At 52.5% G+C, this 18,778-nt stretch overlaps 1 protein-coding gene across 1 annotated transcript in view; it reads right to left on the reverse strand.

The window, feature by feature from the left end:
* Window positions 1-18,778, reverse strand: part of BFSP2 (beaded filament structural protein 2, phakinin) — a 50,458-nt gene that overhangs the window by 26,932 nt on the left and 4,748 nt on the right. Inside the window, exon 2 of the mRNA XM_014537597.1 lies at window positions 5,626-5,708. Within this exon, the coding sequence (XP_014393083.1) occupies window positions 5,626-5,708 (83 nt within the window). The remainder of the gene's footprint in view (window positions 1-5,625; window positions 5,709-18,778) is intronic.

An 18,778-nucleotide genomic window follows, 5' to 3' on the forward strand; every position in this document is an offset into this window, starting at 1 on the left:
GAGATTTAGAAAGTTTAGAAACTTGACCTGACTGAAAAGAAGTAAGAAATGGTGGACCTTGAAAATGACTTCAGGTTTTCTCACTGTCAGTATATAGTCAAACACTGCTGCAGTTAGATATTTTACCCTTTGTTCTCCCTGCGTGATCTACAATAATAATCTGCTTTGTGTTGATATTTATTGCTGTGTTGCTGACAATTGCCTGAAAGAGAAGTTAGGGTGCTTCACTGGGCTGGAAAAAGTTTAGCGAAATTAGAAAGCAGGTCTAATTAAGCAAGTTTATTCTATATCTATAAAAGGCTAAGTTGACTCCTGCATGTGGGATACATATAAAGCTCTCACTGGCGCCAGTCGCATGTGTGTGTTTCGGTCTGTCATTGTCGATTGTGAATTTGGTTGACACTTCTATTATAGAGAAAGGGCGAATAGCGATATTAAAATATTTCTTCTAATTAATTTCCTTTCCATGTGCACAATCCGTGCACCGGGCCACTAGTCAGATTATGAATGTCACCAACAGGCCAATTGTGTGCTAGTTTACAGTGAATGTTAGAGATCACTTTTCTAGCAGCTTCAAGGACATGGTGAATGCAACTGTTGCATGTTGATTTGTTACAATGAGAATAACTCTTGTCAATTTCTGATAACCTGGCTTAAGCGGGGCCGGCCTTTAGGGGCACTGGAAGCATGGGCCTCTAGGGCAGTGGTTGGCAAACTCATTAGTCAACAGAGCCAAATATCAACAGTACAATGATTGAAATTTCTTTTGAGAGCCAAATTTTTTAAACTTAAACTATATAGGTAGGTACATTGTTATTAACTTAATTAGGGTACTCCTAAGGCTTAGGAAGAGCCACACTCAAGGGGCCAAAAAGCCGCATGTGGCTCTCAAGCCGCAGTTTGCCGACCACGGCTCTAGGGTGAGTTCAGGAGTTCAGGGGTCAGGCACCGTCATCACCCTTCCCACCTGAAGATCCTTTAGCAACTGTTACCGAGAGTCTGCCAGGTACCGAGCTATGTACCAATGACCCCAAAATGAAGAGTGTGGTTTCTATCTCCAAAGAGCCCACATGGAACTTCAGGACCATGGCTGCCAACTCAAATGCCTCCAGGGGCCAAGTGGCCTGTGTAGGTGAGGGACCAGGGCCAGGTCTGGGCAGCAGAGATGATGGTTTGTATTTCACCTAAAGGGGCACTGCTGCTCAGCTCCTTCGGTCACTGCTGAGTGGGAAGGGTATGCCGTTTCTCCTCAAGGAAATGGGAAAGCTGGATTTAGAGGTGAAATACCCAGAGCTGTCAAACTCACAACTTATTCAATGACCCTTCTCCTCGGGCACCTCCCCCCACCCCCACACACACACACTGGGGGTCGAGCCCGCAACCCCTGCATGTGCCCTGACAGGAATTGAACCAGCAACCTTTTGGTGCATGGGACAATCTTCCCCTCGGGTAACTCCCTTCCCTCCCCGCCCCCCACACTGGGGGTTGAGCCCCTGCATGTGCCCTGACCGGAATTGAACCAGCAGCCTTTTGGTGCATGGGACGATGCCCAACCCATTGAGCACACCAGCCAGGGCCCATCACCTGTGTTTTGAAGCTCGGCCAGACAGGTGAGTATAGCCAACCCAGCGTCAGCCCAGCCCCACCTACCTCTTCATAGCTCCTTGACAGAAAGCCAAGCTCTTCTTTCAGGCTTTCTATTTGACTTTCCAGATCCATTGTTGTCAAATTAGCTTCATCGATGACTTTATAGAGAGAGTTAATTTCCTCTTCCACAGCCTTTCGAAATGGCTGCTCATTTTCATATCTGCAGATAAAGGAACTTAATCAGCATAGCTAGGTGACCGAAAAGAGAAAATAATCTATATATATAAAAGGCTAAGTGTTCGTCTGACCAGTAGCTATGACGTGCACTGACCACCAGGGGGCAGACGCTCAATGAAGGAGCTGCCGTGACCCACACTGGCCATTTAAAAATAAACGGTACCACAAATCTGGTGCCGACAAATCAACACTCGGCTTCCCCCAAGTGGGACACAGGCCCCATCACCACCCCGTAATGAGAGCCCACCAAATCGCTGCCAAAGTTGCCGAGACCTCATGGTGCAAAATGCAGCCCATAGCCCAGCCTCACCCCAAAAGGTCACTGTGGGTGCCAGGTAATGACATCACGTAGCAACACCTGGCATCCTCTCCCTAGCAACTAGCCTCCTTGGAATTTCTTCAGCCCAGAAACCTGACTTGCTTTAAGCCAGGTGGAAACATTTTACAGTTTAACCAAATGTTTGTGAAGTGTTTTTCCGTGCCTCAATCTCATTTGATCCTCACAGAAGTCCTGGAGTAGGTAGATATCTTCTCCTTGAGTCATAAAAGGATGTCCGTAGGGACCTTTTGGGGAAGTTGCACAGCAAGCATGTCAAACTTGCGGCCCGCAGGCTGCATGCAGCCCACAATGAATACTTTTGCGGCCCAGCCAATATAGCGGTATGTAAGGAACATTTTAATAAAAATTTCGTAACTTAATTTTTACAATATCCTGTTATACGTAATTGTTAATAACAAACTACAACGTTCGTTAATGACTGATGACTCTCATTGTGTTGCATTCATCTCCCTTACGTGCCTTACAAGCAAGCGCACCATTTCTCTCCACTAATAGTAGCAGCGAATATTTTAGCAGCTGATGGCCACATCATTCGTCTGGGACTGACTTGTTGGGTGTGCGCAACAGGAAATATTTTGCTTTCGGAGAACGAGAAAAATAGGTTATTTGCATTATGCTTATGAATTTGTGCAGTTATTCAGTGTCTGGTAAGTTCATGTTCAAGGAAAAAAATTAATTTTTATTAAAATGTTCTATTATTGTATGTTAACGACGACTCATTTATTTTAGCCCTTTGTATTCAGTACGTCTCTATCGACATAAACCTACGTTTCTACGAAAATGGAAGCTTTTGTTTTTTTGCAGCCACATACACTTAGACCTTGTTTATTTGGCCCGTGTTAGCCTTTGAGTTTGACATGATTGGTCTAGAACAGGGGTCCTCAAACTACGGCCCGCGGGCCACATGCAAATACAAATATTGTATTTGTTCCCGTTTTGTTTTTTTACTTCAAAATAAGATATGTGCAGTGTGCATAGGAATTTGTTCATAGTTTTTTTTTAAAACTATAGTCCGGCCCTCCAACGGTTTGAGGGACAGTGAACTGGCCCCCTGTTTAAAAAGTTTGAGGACCCCTGCTCTAATTGGTCTTACCCCCTTCTTAAAATGTGATACAGAACGCAAAACTCCAGAGTCCTGTGGGACTGTCTGCCCCTTTGTTCAATCCCTTTAATGCTCTTCAGCATGGACCCTAAGATTTGCTTTGTGGGTTTTGTTGGCTTGTATGTTTGTTCGTTTGATCTGGACCAGCTGTGTTTGCTGCTGACTAATATTGGGTTTCCCCCTGAGCATTTTTCTCAAGAGCTGCTTTAAGCCCAGCTTCCCGGTCCTCCCTGGGGCACCTGGTATTTGAGCCGCAAAGTAGGAGCTCATATTTATTCTCTTTCAGTGGCCGTGGGCCATTGTTCCAATGTGTTGGGATCATCTTGAACCCTGATTCTGTCACTCTACTCTTCACCCTCCTCCTGGTTTGTATCTTCTGCCGTTTGGCCACACCTGCTTCCAGGCACCTTGCAGTTACAAGTAGGAAATGAAAGAATGCAGGACGGAGCCCTGTGGCATCCATCAGAGACCTCCCTCAGGGCGGACCTGCATCTTGGATCGGCACTTGGGAGACGGTTTCTAAAGCATTTTTCTAGTGTTTTATGTGTAGGATTAACTTTTCTCTCCAAGTGTATTCTTTATGAAGATTGTATTCTTCTTTTGTTTTTGTTAATCCTCGCCCGAGGGTATTTTCCCATTGAGTTTTAGAGGGTGGAAGAGAGCGGGGGAGATAAACAGAGAAACACTGATGTGAGAGAGACACACATCAGTTGGTTGCCTCCCAACCAGGGCCGAGGATTGAGCCTGCAACCAAGTCACATGCCCTTGACCGGAATCGAACCTGGGGTCCTTCAGTCTGCAGGCCGATGCTCGATTCATTGAGCCAAACTGGCCAGGGTGAAGGATTGTGTTCCTATCAACACTTCCTCCTTTTGGGAACAAGTCCTGTCCTTCCAGCGAAATGAAAACCCACCCCTGTGACTGGGCTTGGTCCCTGCTGCTCCAGGTTGGAAGAGTCGCCCTGGGGCCTCCGGAGCCCTGCTTGGCTCACCTCTCCAGGGAGCCTGGTCCCTCCGGGATGTGGTCCATTCAGCAAACCCTCTGAGCCCTCAATGACACACATGCTCACACACATGCACACACACACTCACGGGAGTCTGAACGCGCCCACTCTGATGAGGGTATTTTCCCATTGAGTTTTAGAGGATGGAAGAGAACGGGGAGATACACAGAGAAACACGGATGTGAGAGAGACACACATCAGTTGGTTGCCTCCCAACCAGGGCTGAGGATTGAGCCTGCAACCAAGTCACATGCCCTTGACCGGAATCGAACCTGGGATCCTTCAGTCTGCAGGCCAATGCTCGATTCATTGAGCCAAACCGGCCAGGGTGAAGGATTGTGTTCCTATCAACACTTCCTCCTTTTGGGAACAAGTCCTGTCCTTCCAGCGAAATGAAAACCCACCCCTGTGACTGGGCTTGGTCCCTGCTGCTCCAGGTTGGAAGAGTCCCCCTGGGGCCTCCGGAGCCCTGCTTGGCTCACCTCTCCAGGGAGCCTGGTCCCTCGGGATGTGGTCCATTCAGCAAACTCTCTGAGCCCTCGGGGCCACGCTTGTGTCTGTAAGGAGGGTTTGGGCCTGACCATCTTGGCCACCATTCGATGACACACGTGCTCACACACGTGCTCACACACACTCACGGGAGTCTGAACGCGCCCACTCTGAGCTCTTCCCATCTCTGGTTGACACAGGGCCTTCTTTCTAAAAACTACCCAGCATCTTTGCCAGTGTCTCCCCATGTCCCTCCTTTCCGTCCATGGCCTTCTCCCCAGCTCTGGATTCTCCCCGGGACCGTTTCCCCACCCCAGCCTTCCATGTGGCCGGAGGAGAATGCTGCAGACTCCAGAGAGCATTACCCGAGGAGTCCCCAAGAGTCTGGAGGTAAGGGGGGGCGGTGGTTGGGGGGGCTCCCCCCTGTGGCAAAACATTACCTGTCTTTAAAGGCATCCGCACCCGCCTGGATGTTCTCTGTCCGCAGCACGAGCCGGGCGTTTTCCAAGACGGCCTCGCCCACCTGAAACTCACACAGCAGAGCAAGGTCACAGCAAGGCCAGCCCTGCTCCCCGCGGAGACTCCTGCCAGGCACAGGGGAGCTCTTCCCATCTCTGGTTGACACAGGGCCTTCTTTCTAAAAACTACCCAGCATCTTTGCCAATGTCTCCCCGTGTCCCTCTTTTCCGTCCATGGCCTTCTCCCCAGCTCTGGATTCTCCCCGGGACCGTTTCCCCACCCCAGCCTTCCATGTGGCCGGAGGAGAATGCTGCAGACTCCAGAGAGCATTACCCGAGGAGTCCCCAAGAGTCTGGAGGTAAGGGGGGGCGGTGGTTGGGGGGGCTCCCCCCTGTGGCAAAACATTACCTGTCTTTAAAGGCATCCGCACCCGCCTGGATGTTCTCTGTCCGCAGCACGAGCCGGGCGTTTTCCAAGACGGCCTCGCCCACCTGAAACTCACACAGCAGAGCAAGGTCACAGCAAGGCCAGCCCTGCTCCCCGCGGAGACTCCTGCCGGGCACAGGGGCTCTGGGTACCTCTGTGTCCCTTTTGGAAAAGGGGGGCGGAGGATAAAGCTCAGAACCAGGGTGTATTTTTTCTTTTCTTATCGTCACCTCAAGACATGTTTTTATTGATTTTAGAGAAAAAGGAAGGGAGAGAGAGAGAAACATCGATGTGGTGGAGAAACATCCATTGTTTGCCTCCTGCATGTGCCCCAATCGGGAATCAAACCCGCAACCAGTTGGTGTTCAGGACAACCCTCCAACCAACCGAGCCACTCGGCCAGGGCAGGATCTGGATGTTTTGTGTTTTTTAAAAATATATATATTTTAGTGATTTTTTACAGAGAGGAATAGATAGTTGGAAACATCGATGAGAGAGAAACATCGATCAGCTGCCTCCTGCACATTCCCTACTGGGTATGTGCCCGCAACCAAGGTACATGCCCTTGACCGGAATCGAACCTGGGACCCTTGAGTCGGATGTTTTTAAAGCGCTTTAGAGTTGGATTTTTGGAGCAAAAAGATCACTCCATGGTAGACTTGTTCACAGCCTTCCTGCTTTACTGTTGATTAGTACCAACCAGGGGCTTATTCAAGCCTCAAGTGGAGGCTAATTATAGGCTCTGACTTGCCAAAGTGCAGCTGGCTGGCTGGGCTTCCCCATCCCCTTCGCGGACGGGATCCTGAAATGACCCGCAGTCCACCATGCAGCCACAGAGGGCCCTTCATGGTTCTCCTGCAGGCGCCCAGCCCAGCAGGGGCTACGTCCTCTCTGGTGTTAGCAGTGGCTCTGCCATCCCAGCGGTAGGAAGGGCCAGGCAGGCAGCGTGGTGAGGGCTGGGCCTTGGCTGAGGTTGAGCCTGGGCTGAGGACTGGGAGGGGCCAAGTCCAAAAGCAAAGCTTGGAGCCTGCAGTGGGACAGGGAACATCTTTGTTTCTACCTGGGAAAGCTTCATGAAATCCTCGCTGGGGCTGAGGATAGGAAAGGAGGAGGAAAGGGAAGTGCCTGGCCCATGGCCTGGTGGAATTGGCTGGTAGCGAGAGCAGATAGTAAATATTCCAGGAGTTTTGTGAGCTGGTTGTGAAACACAGCCGTCATGAAAATTTTAATTGTGTGAACTTACAACTAAATACATTATTTCAAAAACACAGGTGATACTCAAAATGCAAAGGTCATAAAAACTCACCGCTTCCTAATTATTTTACTAGGTGTTACTGTCATCTCTGCATATATAAGGGTGTGCTCAAGCATTATTTCAAAAACACAGGTGATAAGTACTCAAAATGCAAAGGTCATAAAATCTCACCGCTTCCTAATTATTTTACTAGGTGTTACTGTCATCTCTGCATATATAAGGGTGTGCTCAACCCTTCATCCAGTGACAGCATGTTGTTAGCTTGATATCAGCCATGGTGGGAATATTTACACCAGGGCAATTGGCAAGCTGTTTTATGCCTGGATTGCTGATTGTGAAACACTCACCGAGTGAGCCCCACATTCTATTAAATACTTAACATTCATGACTTTGCTAAAGGCCCTGGCACCCCTCTGATGTGGATTTTCAGCACACCCATCTTATAGATAAGGACGCTGAGGCTCAGAGAGCTTAAATAAGTTGCCCCAAATCACATGGCTGGAGAGTGGCAAGGGCAGAATGCTGGACCAGGTCAATGTGATTGCATATGTTGTCATCAGCTTTGGAAACTGAAAGGCACATCAGAATCCAGAGAGACTGCTGTGGAGGATTGCTTTCTGTCTTCCTCCTGTGACGTAGAGCAGCCAGGGCTACAGGTTCCTAGCTGGGCTACATCATGAAGATAAAGACGTGTCTTCCCTGATGGATATGAAAATGCTGAGCAAATCAAACCAAACCAAACCACAGCACAGGGGCAGGCTGGTAGGCTGGCAGCCTGCGTATGGGGCCTGGGAAGGCTGGCAGAAGAGGCCCTCTCCTCCTCCTCCCCCTCCTTCTGCCCAATATAGAGCCAGAAATCCTACCCTCAAGGCGACATGACGTAATGCCAGGCCTCCTGTTAAAACCAGACACTTTGCCACGGCAGCAATAGTGCGAATTGCAGTGTGAGATTAGGTGGTTTGGGGCCTATCTCCTCAGCAGCATATTTTTATTTATTTATTTATTTATTTATTTATTTATTTACTTATTTATTAGAGAGAGAGAGAGGGGAGAGAATTTGTTGTTCCACTTACTCATGCATTATTTGGTTGATTCTTCTATGTGCCCTGACCCCCCTAGCAACCTTGGTGTATCTGGATGATGCTCCAACCAATTGAGCTACTCAGCAGTATTTTAAAAGAGTCACCAAAGTCTCACTAGAGTGAGAAACAGGAGACCCCTTCAAAGCATAAATGCAGCCGAGGAGAACGGTTGAGGACCAGGAGCATGGGGGTCAGAGGTCATGGCAGGCTCCCATTAGTTCCGAGAGGGATGGTGCGGAAGGGGAAAGGGCAGGCTGACCACTGGCCTCTGTCAGCTCAAACTGCTCACCGCCCTGGCGCCGTCTTCCCTGCCCCTCCACGCGGAGGCTTCCTCAGCAGGCCTTGCACCTGTGGTTCCCAAAGTGTGGTCCCTGGACCAGCAGCAGCACCACCTCAAAACTTGTCAGAAATGCAACTTCTCAGACGCTAACCCTCTGTAAGTGGGGCCCAACAACCTGTTGTAACAAGGTTTCTCGGGGCTTACAAGGTGCACTAGACTCGGAGAACCCCTACTTTGCACCGACCTGCCTCCAGGCCTGCTCATGTCACCTCCCAGGGGAAGTCCTCCAGGTCCTCCTCTGTGTGGCGGCCTGGATCTAGAAGATCTGGTTTTACCACCTCACACCTCTTGCCCTTCCACCTGAGAAACCCACCCCACTTTAAAGCTCATCTCAAACACGGCTGCCTCTGGAAAGCTTTTATCTAAAGATATATTTTTATTGGTTTCAGAGAGGAGTGAACAGAGAGAGAGATAGAAACATCAATGATGAGAGAGAATCATTGATCAGCTGCCTCCTGCACACCCCACACGGGGGTTTGAGCCCACAACCTGGGCATGTGCCCTGCCTGGGAAGCGAATGTGACTTCCTGGTTCATGGGTCGATGCTCAAGCACTGAGCCATGCTGGCTGGGCTCGGGGAAGCTTTCTGATCCATCCACCCCCTCATTCTCGCCCTCATCAGCACATGACTGTTTCCTCTGAGCCGGACTCTGAGCTGCCTGGAGGGGCATCAGCAGCTCTCCTGAGAGAGGTGGTTAGAAAGGGAGGAAGGCCAGGCCACGGCGGGAAGGCCTCGGGAACCGTGGAAAGGAGCTGGGATTTACTCGGGAGCCATGAAAAGGTTCTGAGCAGGCGAGACCCCTGACTCCAGCGGGAAGGGGGGTTGTGAGAGGCAGGAGGCGATGCTCAGGGCCCAGCTGGGGGGCTGCCCGGGAGATGCTGGCGGCTTTGGCCAGGGTGGTTGTCGGGATGGTGGAGAGAAGCCGACAGGTTTAAGACACATGTTGGGGGTGGGACAGACAGTTTTTGGTGATGAAGCAGTTGTGGGGAGAGTGAGCAAAAGGAATCGAGAACGGCCCGAGGTTTCTAGCCTGAGCTGCGAGGTGCACGGTGCTGACTCTTCCTCCCTCCTTGGACCACTCCTGCGTCTGAGCCCCGACCCCACGGCCCAGGCCCCTCTCGCACGCTCAGGACACAGTGGCGGGATTCTCTTATCCTCGAGCCAGCTCTTCCTCTCACCACTTGGGCCGTCCCGTGGGGAACTCTAAGACTTGCTTTCTTCCTCCATAAGACGAGGATGATGATGCGTCCCACCTCCTGGTACTTGGGAGAATTAAACGAGCCACGGCCCGAACAGCGCTTGGCTGCCTGCCTGGCGCGGGGTGAGTAGCCCGTGAATGGCAGCCGCTGTTGTTACTGTTATTTGTCTTAATACAGAGGTTGTTCCACGATTGTCAACCGCCTGACGGGTGTGTGCAGCCTGGCACGGTCCCCGGGCCGCCGCACGGGCGGTCGGATGGAGATTTCTATCTGCGGCTGGATTTTGTTCTTCGTTCGGTGTTTCCTGCCCACAGTCATTTTGAAAAGTCACTGGCTCAGGAGGGTGAGGATTGTTGCCCTTCGCACTGCCGTCCCCACTGGATGCAGTTGCTAAAATAAAAGGAGCTGGAGGCGGCCGGTGAGAGATTTGACCATCGTGGGGTCAACAGAGGGCAAGGACGGGCAGCATTTTAAAAAGTGTCATCCGTTGGGCCCCAGGGTCCAATGAATGCTGAGTTGGAGTTGAAGATAGTGGCATCCCAGCAGCCAGAGCTGCAGGCGTGGGGAGGAGGCGGGCTAGATGGGGCTCCTGGGAAATTAGGCTGGGCTGGCGCGGTGGCCTGATGCGGGAGTCCCTGGAAATCCTTCTCACATCCGAGCGACTTTCACTTTAGGACAAATGCTCAGCATGACTTGCTTCCAGCAATAACTAAACAAGAAGCCGTTACCTGTCCCTCGTACCCCGGAGGCAGTGCGTCTCCACCCCGATGGTGAGGACCACGTGGGACCCAGCCGAGCAGGGGCTTCTCCGAGCTCATGGTGACCGCCCAGCGGCCTTTCTCACAGACGTCACTCCCCCCTGGCTCCCAAGACACCTTTCTCCTGCTCTTCCTCCCGCCTCGTTGGCCATTTTCATTGACCTTCTCCTTCGTTGTCTTTTTTTTTTTTTTTAAATGTTTTTATAGATTTCAGAGAGGAAGGGAGAGGGAGAGAGAGACAGAAACATCAATGATGACAGAGAGACAGAGATTGGCTGCCTCCTGAATGCCCATCGAGCCCACAGCCCTGATGGGGAATCGAACCATGACCTCCTGGTTCACAGGTCGACGCTCAACCATTGAGCCACCCTGGCTGGGTGTCCTTCATTAAGTCTTTCTTCATTACCCACCCTGGAATTTTTTATCTCTTTTTGTCTTTCCCACCACGGATCTATGTGTCCCCAGGACAGACACCACCTCTCATTTCTGCCCCCTCAGCACCCAGCTCCATGCCTGGCACCAGCCTCTACTCCCATCTCTGAGGTGATTCCGCCCATGTCGCTTCATCTAACTTCACTAGCCCAGGCTCTATTACTTCTTGCATTTTAACTAAAAATGATCAAAGCCACACATACCTTTTGGTTAAAAACATTAAACAATACTGACAAGAACAGCTGGTAAAGAAAAGCATTTCCCTGCCCACACCCGCCTCCCCCTGAGTCCTAATCCCCAGCACATACGACTTTTCATCTGTGCAGAGCTTGCCCATGTTTCTACAAGTGTCTTGATTGCTTGAGGTGTCAGCCACTGGCGTCGGGTACTGACCTTCCGGCCAACAAACGAAGACGGAGCTCACTCCCACGCCCCCTCCCTTTTCCTTCCTTCATTGGCTGTCTGGGTGACTTTCTTTTTAAAAAAATATATTTTTATTGATTTCAGAGAGGAAGGGAGAGGGAGAGAGAGAGAGAGAAACATCAATGATGAGAGAGAATCACTGATGGGCTGCCTCCTGCATGCCCCCTACTGGGGATGGAGCCTGCAACCCAGGCATGTGCCCTTGACCGGGAATCGAACCCTGCCCTCCTGGTTCATAGGTCGATGCTCAACCACTGAGCCATGCTGGCCAGGCCATCTGGAAGCTCTATTTCTCACTGCATCAGTTATGGGCAGTTTCTTTCTCACACTCTCTCTTATAATCACAGATGTTTTATTTTCTAAGGTCAAAGGGAAGACAAAAAACCCAGTTTAATTACTAAATGACTCTACTGATGCCCGTGTGAAAGACAGATTCTTTCTGCTGAGAATTACGACGGCGGTGCCCCCGCCTGCCAGAAGCTATGGGCAGGTAGCCAAATCGTGTTGTATTTCCCCGCAGAGCGTCCGCACGCCTGCAGAACGGCATCAGCGAGTTAATGCCCTTTCCTGGTGCCACGCCCCCAGGACATGGCTGCAAACCCCACGTGCAACCACCTCGCCTCCCCACATGCTCGAGCTCACATGTACAGCTCCTAACATGACGGGGCTGTTTCTTCTCCTGTGAAACGGGGCAGCTGTCTGCTGACAGTGCCAGGCACGTAGTAACCACGGAATAGACGTTTGTTCAGTGAATAAGTGATATACGTTCCAAGAGCCAAACATATGAAATAGCATCGAGAAGCCAATTCACAAGCATCAGGTTGGCAAAGCTTAGGGAGGTAAAGGGGTGAAGGGCGTAGAGCCCTCACACGCTGTTGCTGGGAGGGTGAAATTGTGCAGCCACTTGGGGGGTGACTTGGCAATGCCATATGAAAGCGGGGGACGGACACAGCTCATTCTACTCCTGGGTGCTGACTTTTTCTACAAAGGGCCAGCTAGGAGATATTTTAGGCTTCGTGGGCCCACAGTTGTGGTTGCACCTGCACAGCCGAGCCCCTGTAGGAAGGATGCAGCTGTAGGTGATTAGTACGTGGGTGGGTGTGGCTGTGTGCCAATCAAACTTGACTTACAAAAGCAGGTGGCTGGCTGGCTGTGGCCTGCCTCTGACCTAGAGAATCCCTCCTGGGTGTGTACAAGCAGGTCCATGCCCCCTCCTGTTGTGATAGAGGAATTTGGAAGCAACCTCCATCCACCAATAGAAAGACACAGAACCTGTGGTATACGCACAGTGGGATGCTACCGCTATCAACCCGGGCACATCTCAAAGCCACAGTGCGGAGTGGAGACAGCGAGTCACAGAAGGAAACAGTATGTGATGGTTAATTTTATATGTCAACTTAGTGGGGCCATGGTGCCCAGATATTGGGCCAAATGTTATTCTAGATGTTTCTGTGAGGGTGTTTGTGGATGAGATTAACAAACAGTACACTGTCGAGACTGCGGGTGAGGAAGGAGGTAGGTGGGGCCAACGCATGCCCACAGCCTCCTTACGGGTGACGCTAATCACACCACAGACCGAGGGGCTGCAGCCTAATCCCTGCCTCGGACGAAGCCTTTTCCCACTCCTGTTATTCTCCTTTAAGTCTCAAAAGGGCCGGGGTCAGGATGGCAGACAGGAGATTAGGGAGCTGGTCCAGGTGTCTGGTGAGTTGAGATTTGGGGCAGGCAGGAGGGGGTGGGGGGGAGACTGAGGACCCCTGACTCCATCCTCGAACTCTGACCTAAAACCCAAAGCCACAGAAGATGCAACTGAAAGAGAAAAGGAGGAGGTTGGTTTCTCCCAGCACAAAAGAAAGCAGGAGAGAATAAGAACAGACGTGCTGGCTAAGATATGCCAAGTCTCAGGGCAAAGCCAAGTTTCATGGTTGATTTATAACCCTCAGGACATGGGGCGCTGTCGTGGAAACTCTGAGCGAACAGTCACTGCGGGGCGGCATGAATTGTGTGGCTGGCCCCTGGGGGCGGTGAAGGGATAATTATAGGTACTCAGTACTTGACACAAACAACATTTGCAGCTGGGTGACTGGCAGTGTCGGACAGTTCCCAGAGCAGCCAGAAGGTGGCGCCACGTGCTAAGAGACCCGGATCCGAGGCCCGGGACTCTCCCGTTTCCAAGGGCATCCCCTGCCAATCTGGTTTGGCTTGGAGGCCCCTCTTGGGTTTCTACCACCAAGTGGGATGCTGCTGAGATACCAAGGGTCCATCCCTTATTGCCCCTGTGCAGGTGCTAATTCCTTCTCCCGGGGGTACTGCAGAGCTGGCTGGTAGCAGGAGGGCCATGCCATCCGCGTCGTTATCATCCACTACTGCAAACAATGACAGGAATTACTGCCACAGTTGGAGTGCTTACCAACGGCAGACACTATGCTATGTGCTCTAGGCGAATTATCTGATTTAATCCCCAATTAAATTGGCAATCCTGTGCAGTAAACAATATTATTTCACAGATGAGAACATTGACATTCAGGGAGGTTAAGGAATTTGTTTTAGGTCACCAGGTTGGTCAATGGCAAAGCCAGAATCTGAATTCAGTTATTTTGGCCTCTATAGCTTGTACCATTAATCACTGTGGTATATTCTACCTCCCTCTCTCCCTCAGTCCCTCCCTCCCTCCCCCTGTGCCTGGCCCTGTGCTGGGTGTTAGATTCAGGAAGGACCAGACTACACCCCTGCTCCTGGGATTCTCACTGTAACATGTCGGCCCAGAGCGACTGCCGTGTGTGGAGACCGGAGGGCAGGCTCACCCCAGGTGCCAGCTTTAGGTGGGGCAGGAGGCTGGGGGCTATTCCAGTTGGCAACTCCAGCTGTTTGCTGGTTTAATTTCACCTGGTTTTTGTGAACTTCGATCAGGTGTGGGCTGTGCTCCTCTCAGTAAACCCTCTGTCTTGCCAATTTCTCCCTTCCCTGCCATTTGGCAAGACCTGGGCTCTATTCTGGCAGGTGTGTGTGGGGTGGGAGGGGTGGTTAATACACTGCTGCTTCATCAAGGGTGGGGCGCAGGCCAGCACCTGACCCTCGGAAATGGAGGAGGTGGCTGCCGGCCAACCAGCTGAGCCACCGAGGACCAGGAACCGGGCTCCCTGGAGGGCTCTTCCTTAGGCTCCACCCACTGCTCCCATATAGTGAGGAGCAGGGACTGGAAGGAGATCAGAGTCCCTCCCTCTCATTTTGCAGTCAGGAGCCTAGGGAGGGAGAATTGCAGCGGGCACGCAGGCAGCTGCACCTGGTCTGGGCTGGTCTGTGAAGAGAGCGGTGAAGTGACCACCTGCTCTCGGAGTGAGGACAGGGAATCTGGCCAGTGCCCTCCACTCTGCAGGGAGAGGTCAGGATGGTCCAGTCCCTTCCTCTAGCACGGAGGGAACTGAAGCTGAAGGAGGGGGGTGACTTGTCCACGGTCACCCCGCCCCTCGGGGGCGCCGACTGTGTCTCTGTGAACAGTGCTCTCCTGGGCTTTGCTTTGAGAACCACAAGCTCCATGTGGTTTGATGGGATTTGGGGTCTCGTGTCAAGTGCAAAAGGAAGGGAGGGCGATGTGATCAAGTGCAGAAATTCTGGTAGGTCTGCAACCATTAGAATGAGATTTGAGGAAACAGGACAGAATGCTGGAAACCAGGATGATAATGTGAGAAAAACAATAGCTACCGCTATGGGTTGAGTTGTGTGCCACCCAAAACATAGGCCGACGTCCTGACCCCCCAGCGCACACCTGTGGGTGTGACCTGATTTGGAAAGAAGGTCTTTGTAGATACAATCGAGTGAGGATGAGGTCATGAGGGTCGGTCCCCATCCAACGTGACCGGGGTCCTTTGAAGAGGGAAGTTCAGACGCAGACCCACGGGGAGAAAAAAGACAGTGACTGGAGTAACATAGCTACAAGCCAGGGAATGACAGGATGGCCGGCCACCCCCAGAGGAAGAACAGGGGGAGGGGGTGAAACGGATTCTCCCTGGGAGCCCTCAGGGCAGCCAGCTCTGTTCACACCCAGATCTCCAACTTCCGGCCTCCTGACAGGAGAGAATAGATTCCCACTGTTCTGAGACACTGTGGTATTTTGTCACAGCAGCCCGAGGAGCTTGAGAGGTATCACGCCCTAGCTGGTTTGGCTCAGTGCATAGCACATCGCCTGTGGGGACTGAAGGGTCCCAGGTTCGATTCCAGTCAAGGGCACGTGCCTGGGTTGCAGGTTCGATTCCCAGTAGGGGGCGTGGAGGAGGCAGCCAATCAATGATTCTCTTTCATCATTGATGTTTCTATCTCCCTCTCACTTCCTCTCTGAAATCAATAAAAATATATTTAAAAAAATACAAAAAAAATAATAAAGCTGGTGCCAGAGGAAATATTGGGGGGAAAAAAAGAGCTCTTGCTTGTTGATTGACAACTTTGCTGGGCACTTCCATCCGTTGATGTAAGCAATGTTTGCTGTGCACCTGCTGTGTGCCAGGCACTGTGCAGGGGCCACAGAAAGAGCAGGGAGGAGAGTGGCTGGGTCCCGCCTTCCTGCTGCTCACCCAGCTCACCTGCACTCTCTCAGAGCCTCACAGCGGGCCTTCGAGGGACGGATCATTCGCACTTAGAGACAAGGAAACTCACGCTTAGGGGCCAGTGATGGCCGGGCCTCACTTCTGGTTCGGATGAAGCTGGGCCTGGACTTCATCCGGATACAGTGGATGAGGGATGCAGGGGGCGCTGTCTGAGCCACCACCTGCTCTCTCACAGCCCAGGCGCATGATGGCCGAGAGAGACCTCCAGGGGCAGACGGGCAGGAGTGCGGCCCAGGGACACGCCCTGCTCAGCATTTCTGGGGCACAGGGTGGGCCCAGTCTCCTAAAGAAACTCCGCCTCCGCCCTGGCCTCCAGGCCTGCCTGGCTGCATGGGGAGGGAGAGCCTCGCAGGCCAGCTGTGTCCATAGTCGCCCTCCCACCGCCGGGCAGGAGGAGGCCCAGGAAGTAAAACCAGGGCCCTGACAGCGCAGCGGCAGAAGCGGGCAGGCCCCAGAACTTCACCTGCATGGAGCGTTCGCAGAGCGTCAGCCAGAGCCAGACACGGTCACTCTGGGATCCTCGTGGGACGGGACAGAGACCAGACCACACTGCGGTCACATCTGAACAGAGAGGCAGGGACACTCCGCAGCCACAAAAAATCAGCATTCCTCATCCAGTCAGCACAAGTGACGAGGGACAGCTGTTCACAGTGACAGCCCCAGGTCTCGCCATTCCTCCCGCCTCCTGGTAAAATCTGTGAGATGCCCGATCATTAAACTGCCCCAAATTCTTCACAGCATCAAATGCAGAACAGGACCTCACTCTTAAACTTTCCCCCAAACTACCCAGCACAAGCCAGACCTCTAATAAACCCCCCTCACTCCCTCTTCCCGAGATGTCCCCGGCCTCTGAGCCTGCTTCTCCCTCGCTGCAGCAAGCGGATAAGCCTGGCTTTGCTTTGTCTGCCTTTGGATGATCTGCCTTTTTTGTTTGTTTGTTTGTTTGTTTTTAGGAAGGGAGAGGGAGAGAGAGAGAGAAACATCAATGATGAGAGAGCCCCAAATCCTACTGGGAATTGAGCCATGACCTCCTGGTTCATGGCTCAACCCTCAACCACTGAGCCACAGTGTCTGGGCTCTGCCTGGCTTTCACAGGTGCAGGCCTCATCCGCTGACCCAGGACCCATGGGAGTTGGCATCGGGGACCCCTCGCACTGGGCATGCCTCTCACCTCCCACCGAGAACTCCCAGATCTCCCGGTAGCGGTGGAACTAGGTGGTGATGGGAGGTGTTCAGGTCACCCTGCAGGGTCTGAGACAAGGGCTGACGCAGGGGTGGGTTTTAGAAGGAGGCCTGCTCCCGCCACGTGGGTGCCCACCTCCCGTGGTGGAGGGGAGCACGCCAGGTGAGCTCCTCAGCGCTGCTCAGATAAAGACATTCTGCCTCAAGGGCCCACCGCTCAGCACATTTTTCTGTGCATTAAATTCACTGAGAAAGAAAAATCGAAATCCCCAGGGGGGCTGCCAAGCTGTGAAACTTTCAGGCCCCGCTCTGAGCGGCCTGACAAGCTGGAGGCCGCCCAGCCCCCTGTGCACAGTCGGTGCCGGTGACAGCGGCGAGGCCAGGATCAATCACTGCTCGCAACGGTTTCCTCCGTGGGAACCGAGGCGGAGGAGACAAAGGAGGCACATCACAGTTTCCACTCTGCACAGACGGCCTCTGCTGAGATAATAACTCTGCCACACGTGGGCACTCGAAGTCCACGCAAACCCACCGACCCTGTGGGGCTGGGGTGGAGAGAGCACTGCTGTGGGTCTTACAATGAGGACAGCAGGAGGCTCTCATTGCTGTTTCGGGGCAGACATAATGCTGAATTGGTCCTGGCTGGGACGCCAGCTCAGCGAGGAACTTGGTCCCTGCAGGCCTCAGTTTCTTCGTCTATAAAATGGGTGTGATGGGCTGAACTGTGTCCCCCCAAATCCCTATGTTGAAGTCCTAACCCCAGCACCACCGGATGTGACTGTGTTTGGAGACAGGGCCCTTACAGAGGTAACTCAGTAACAATGATACCACAAAGTGTTCTTATAAGAGGAGGAGGAAATTTGGACCCAGATGTCGAAAGGGAAGAAATGTGAAGACACAGGGAGAAGGCAGCCATCGAAGCCCAAAGAGAGGCCTCAGCAGACACAGGCCTCCGGCATCTGGGTCTCCACCCCTGGCCTCCAGGCTGTGAGGAAACAAGTTTCTGTTGTTGGGGCCACTCGGCCTGACATGGTTACAGCAGCAGCCCCGCAGCCCAGTGCTGGGCACAGCCCACCTTCCCAGGGACACAAACGTGGTCCTGGCCGAGAGGCTCAGATGAGACGGGGCATGAAACTTCCTGTTAACACTCAGCACCTGAGACCTGCAGGCCATAGTGAAAGTGGTTGTATCTAGAGTCTTATCATCAAAGGACAGGGTCTTGCTCGGGGACATTGGAGGGGAACCAGGGCCTTTGTGCCTCTCCAGGGGGTGGCTGAGACCTGGGCCAACAACCTAGTTACTCAGGAGCTGCCCTGGGCTGCCCACTGGGGTCAGCGCCAGGCAGGGCTGGCCTGGGGGTGCAGACGCCGCCCTGGGGGCCCCAGGAGTGTCACTTTCTGTCTCATTTACTCCTCCCAACGACCCTCGAGAAAGCTGCTCTCACCTTCATTATGCGGCGAAACACACCAGGTCTGATAAGTTAGAATAAATCCATTTATCAGATAACCTTCCTGCTCAGAGTTGGCTGGGAGCAGCCGGAGGAGTGGGCTCTTACCTGGGGGTGGGAATGGGGGTGCGCCACAGTTCAAGGCCTGGATGATGCCCGGAAGCTCCGGGCAGCCGCAGAGGAGGGGCTGGGGCGGGTCCTCCGGGAGGGGCCAGGTGCTGGGCTGGGCTGGCAGGTGTGGGCAGTTGGGAATCAGGCCAGCACTTGCCGCCTGTATAACTTTGCCCTGAGTCTAACTTCCTTTCTCCGTGTTGTCGCATTTCCCCTGAGACTTATTTCGATGCTTACTCTCTGGCCCTTGAAATAAATGCATACAAATTAGCAGTTGTTCTCCAACAGCAGGGCAGCTTTGGGG

Source organism: Myotis brandtii, unplaced genomic scaffold, assembly GCF_000412655.1.
Source record: "Myotis brandtii unplaced genomic scaffold, ASM41265v1 scaffold18, whole genome shotgun sequence".
Taxonomy (NCBI): Eukaryota; Metazoa; Chordata; class Mammalia; order Chiroptera; family Vespertilionidae; genus Myotis; species Myotis brandtii.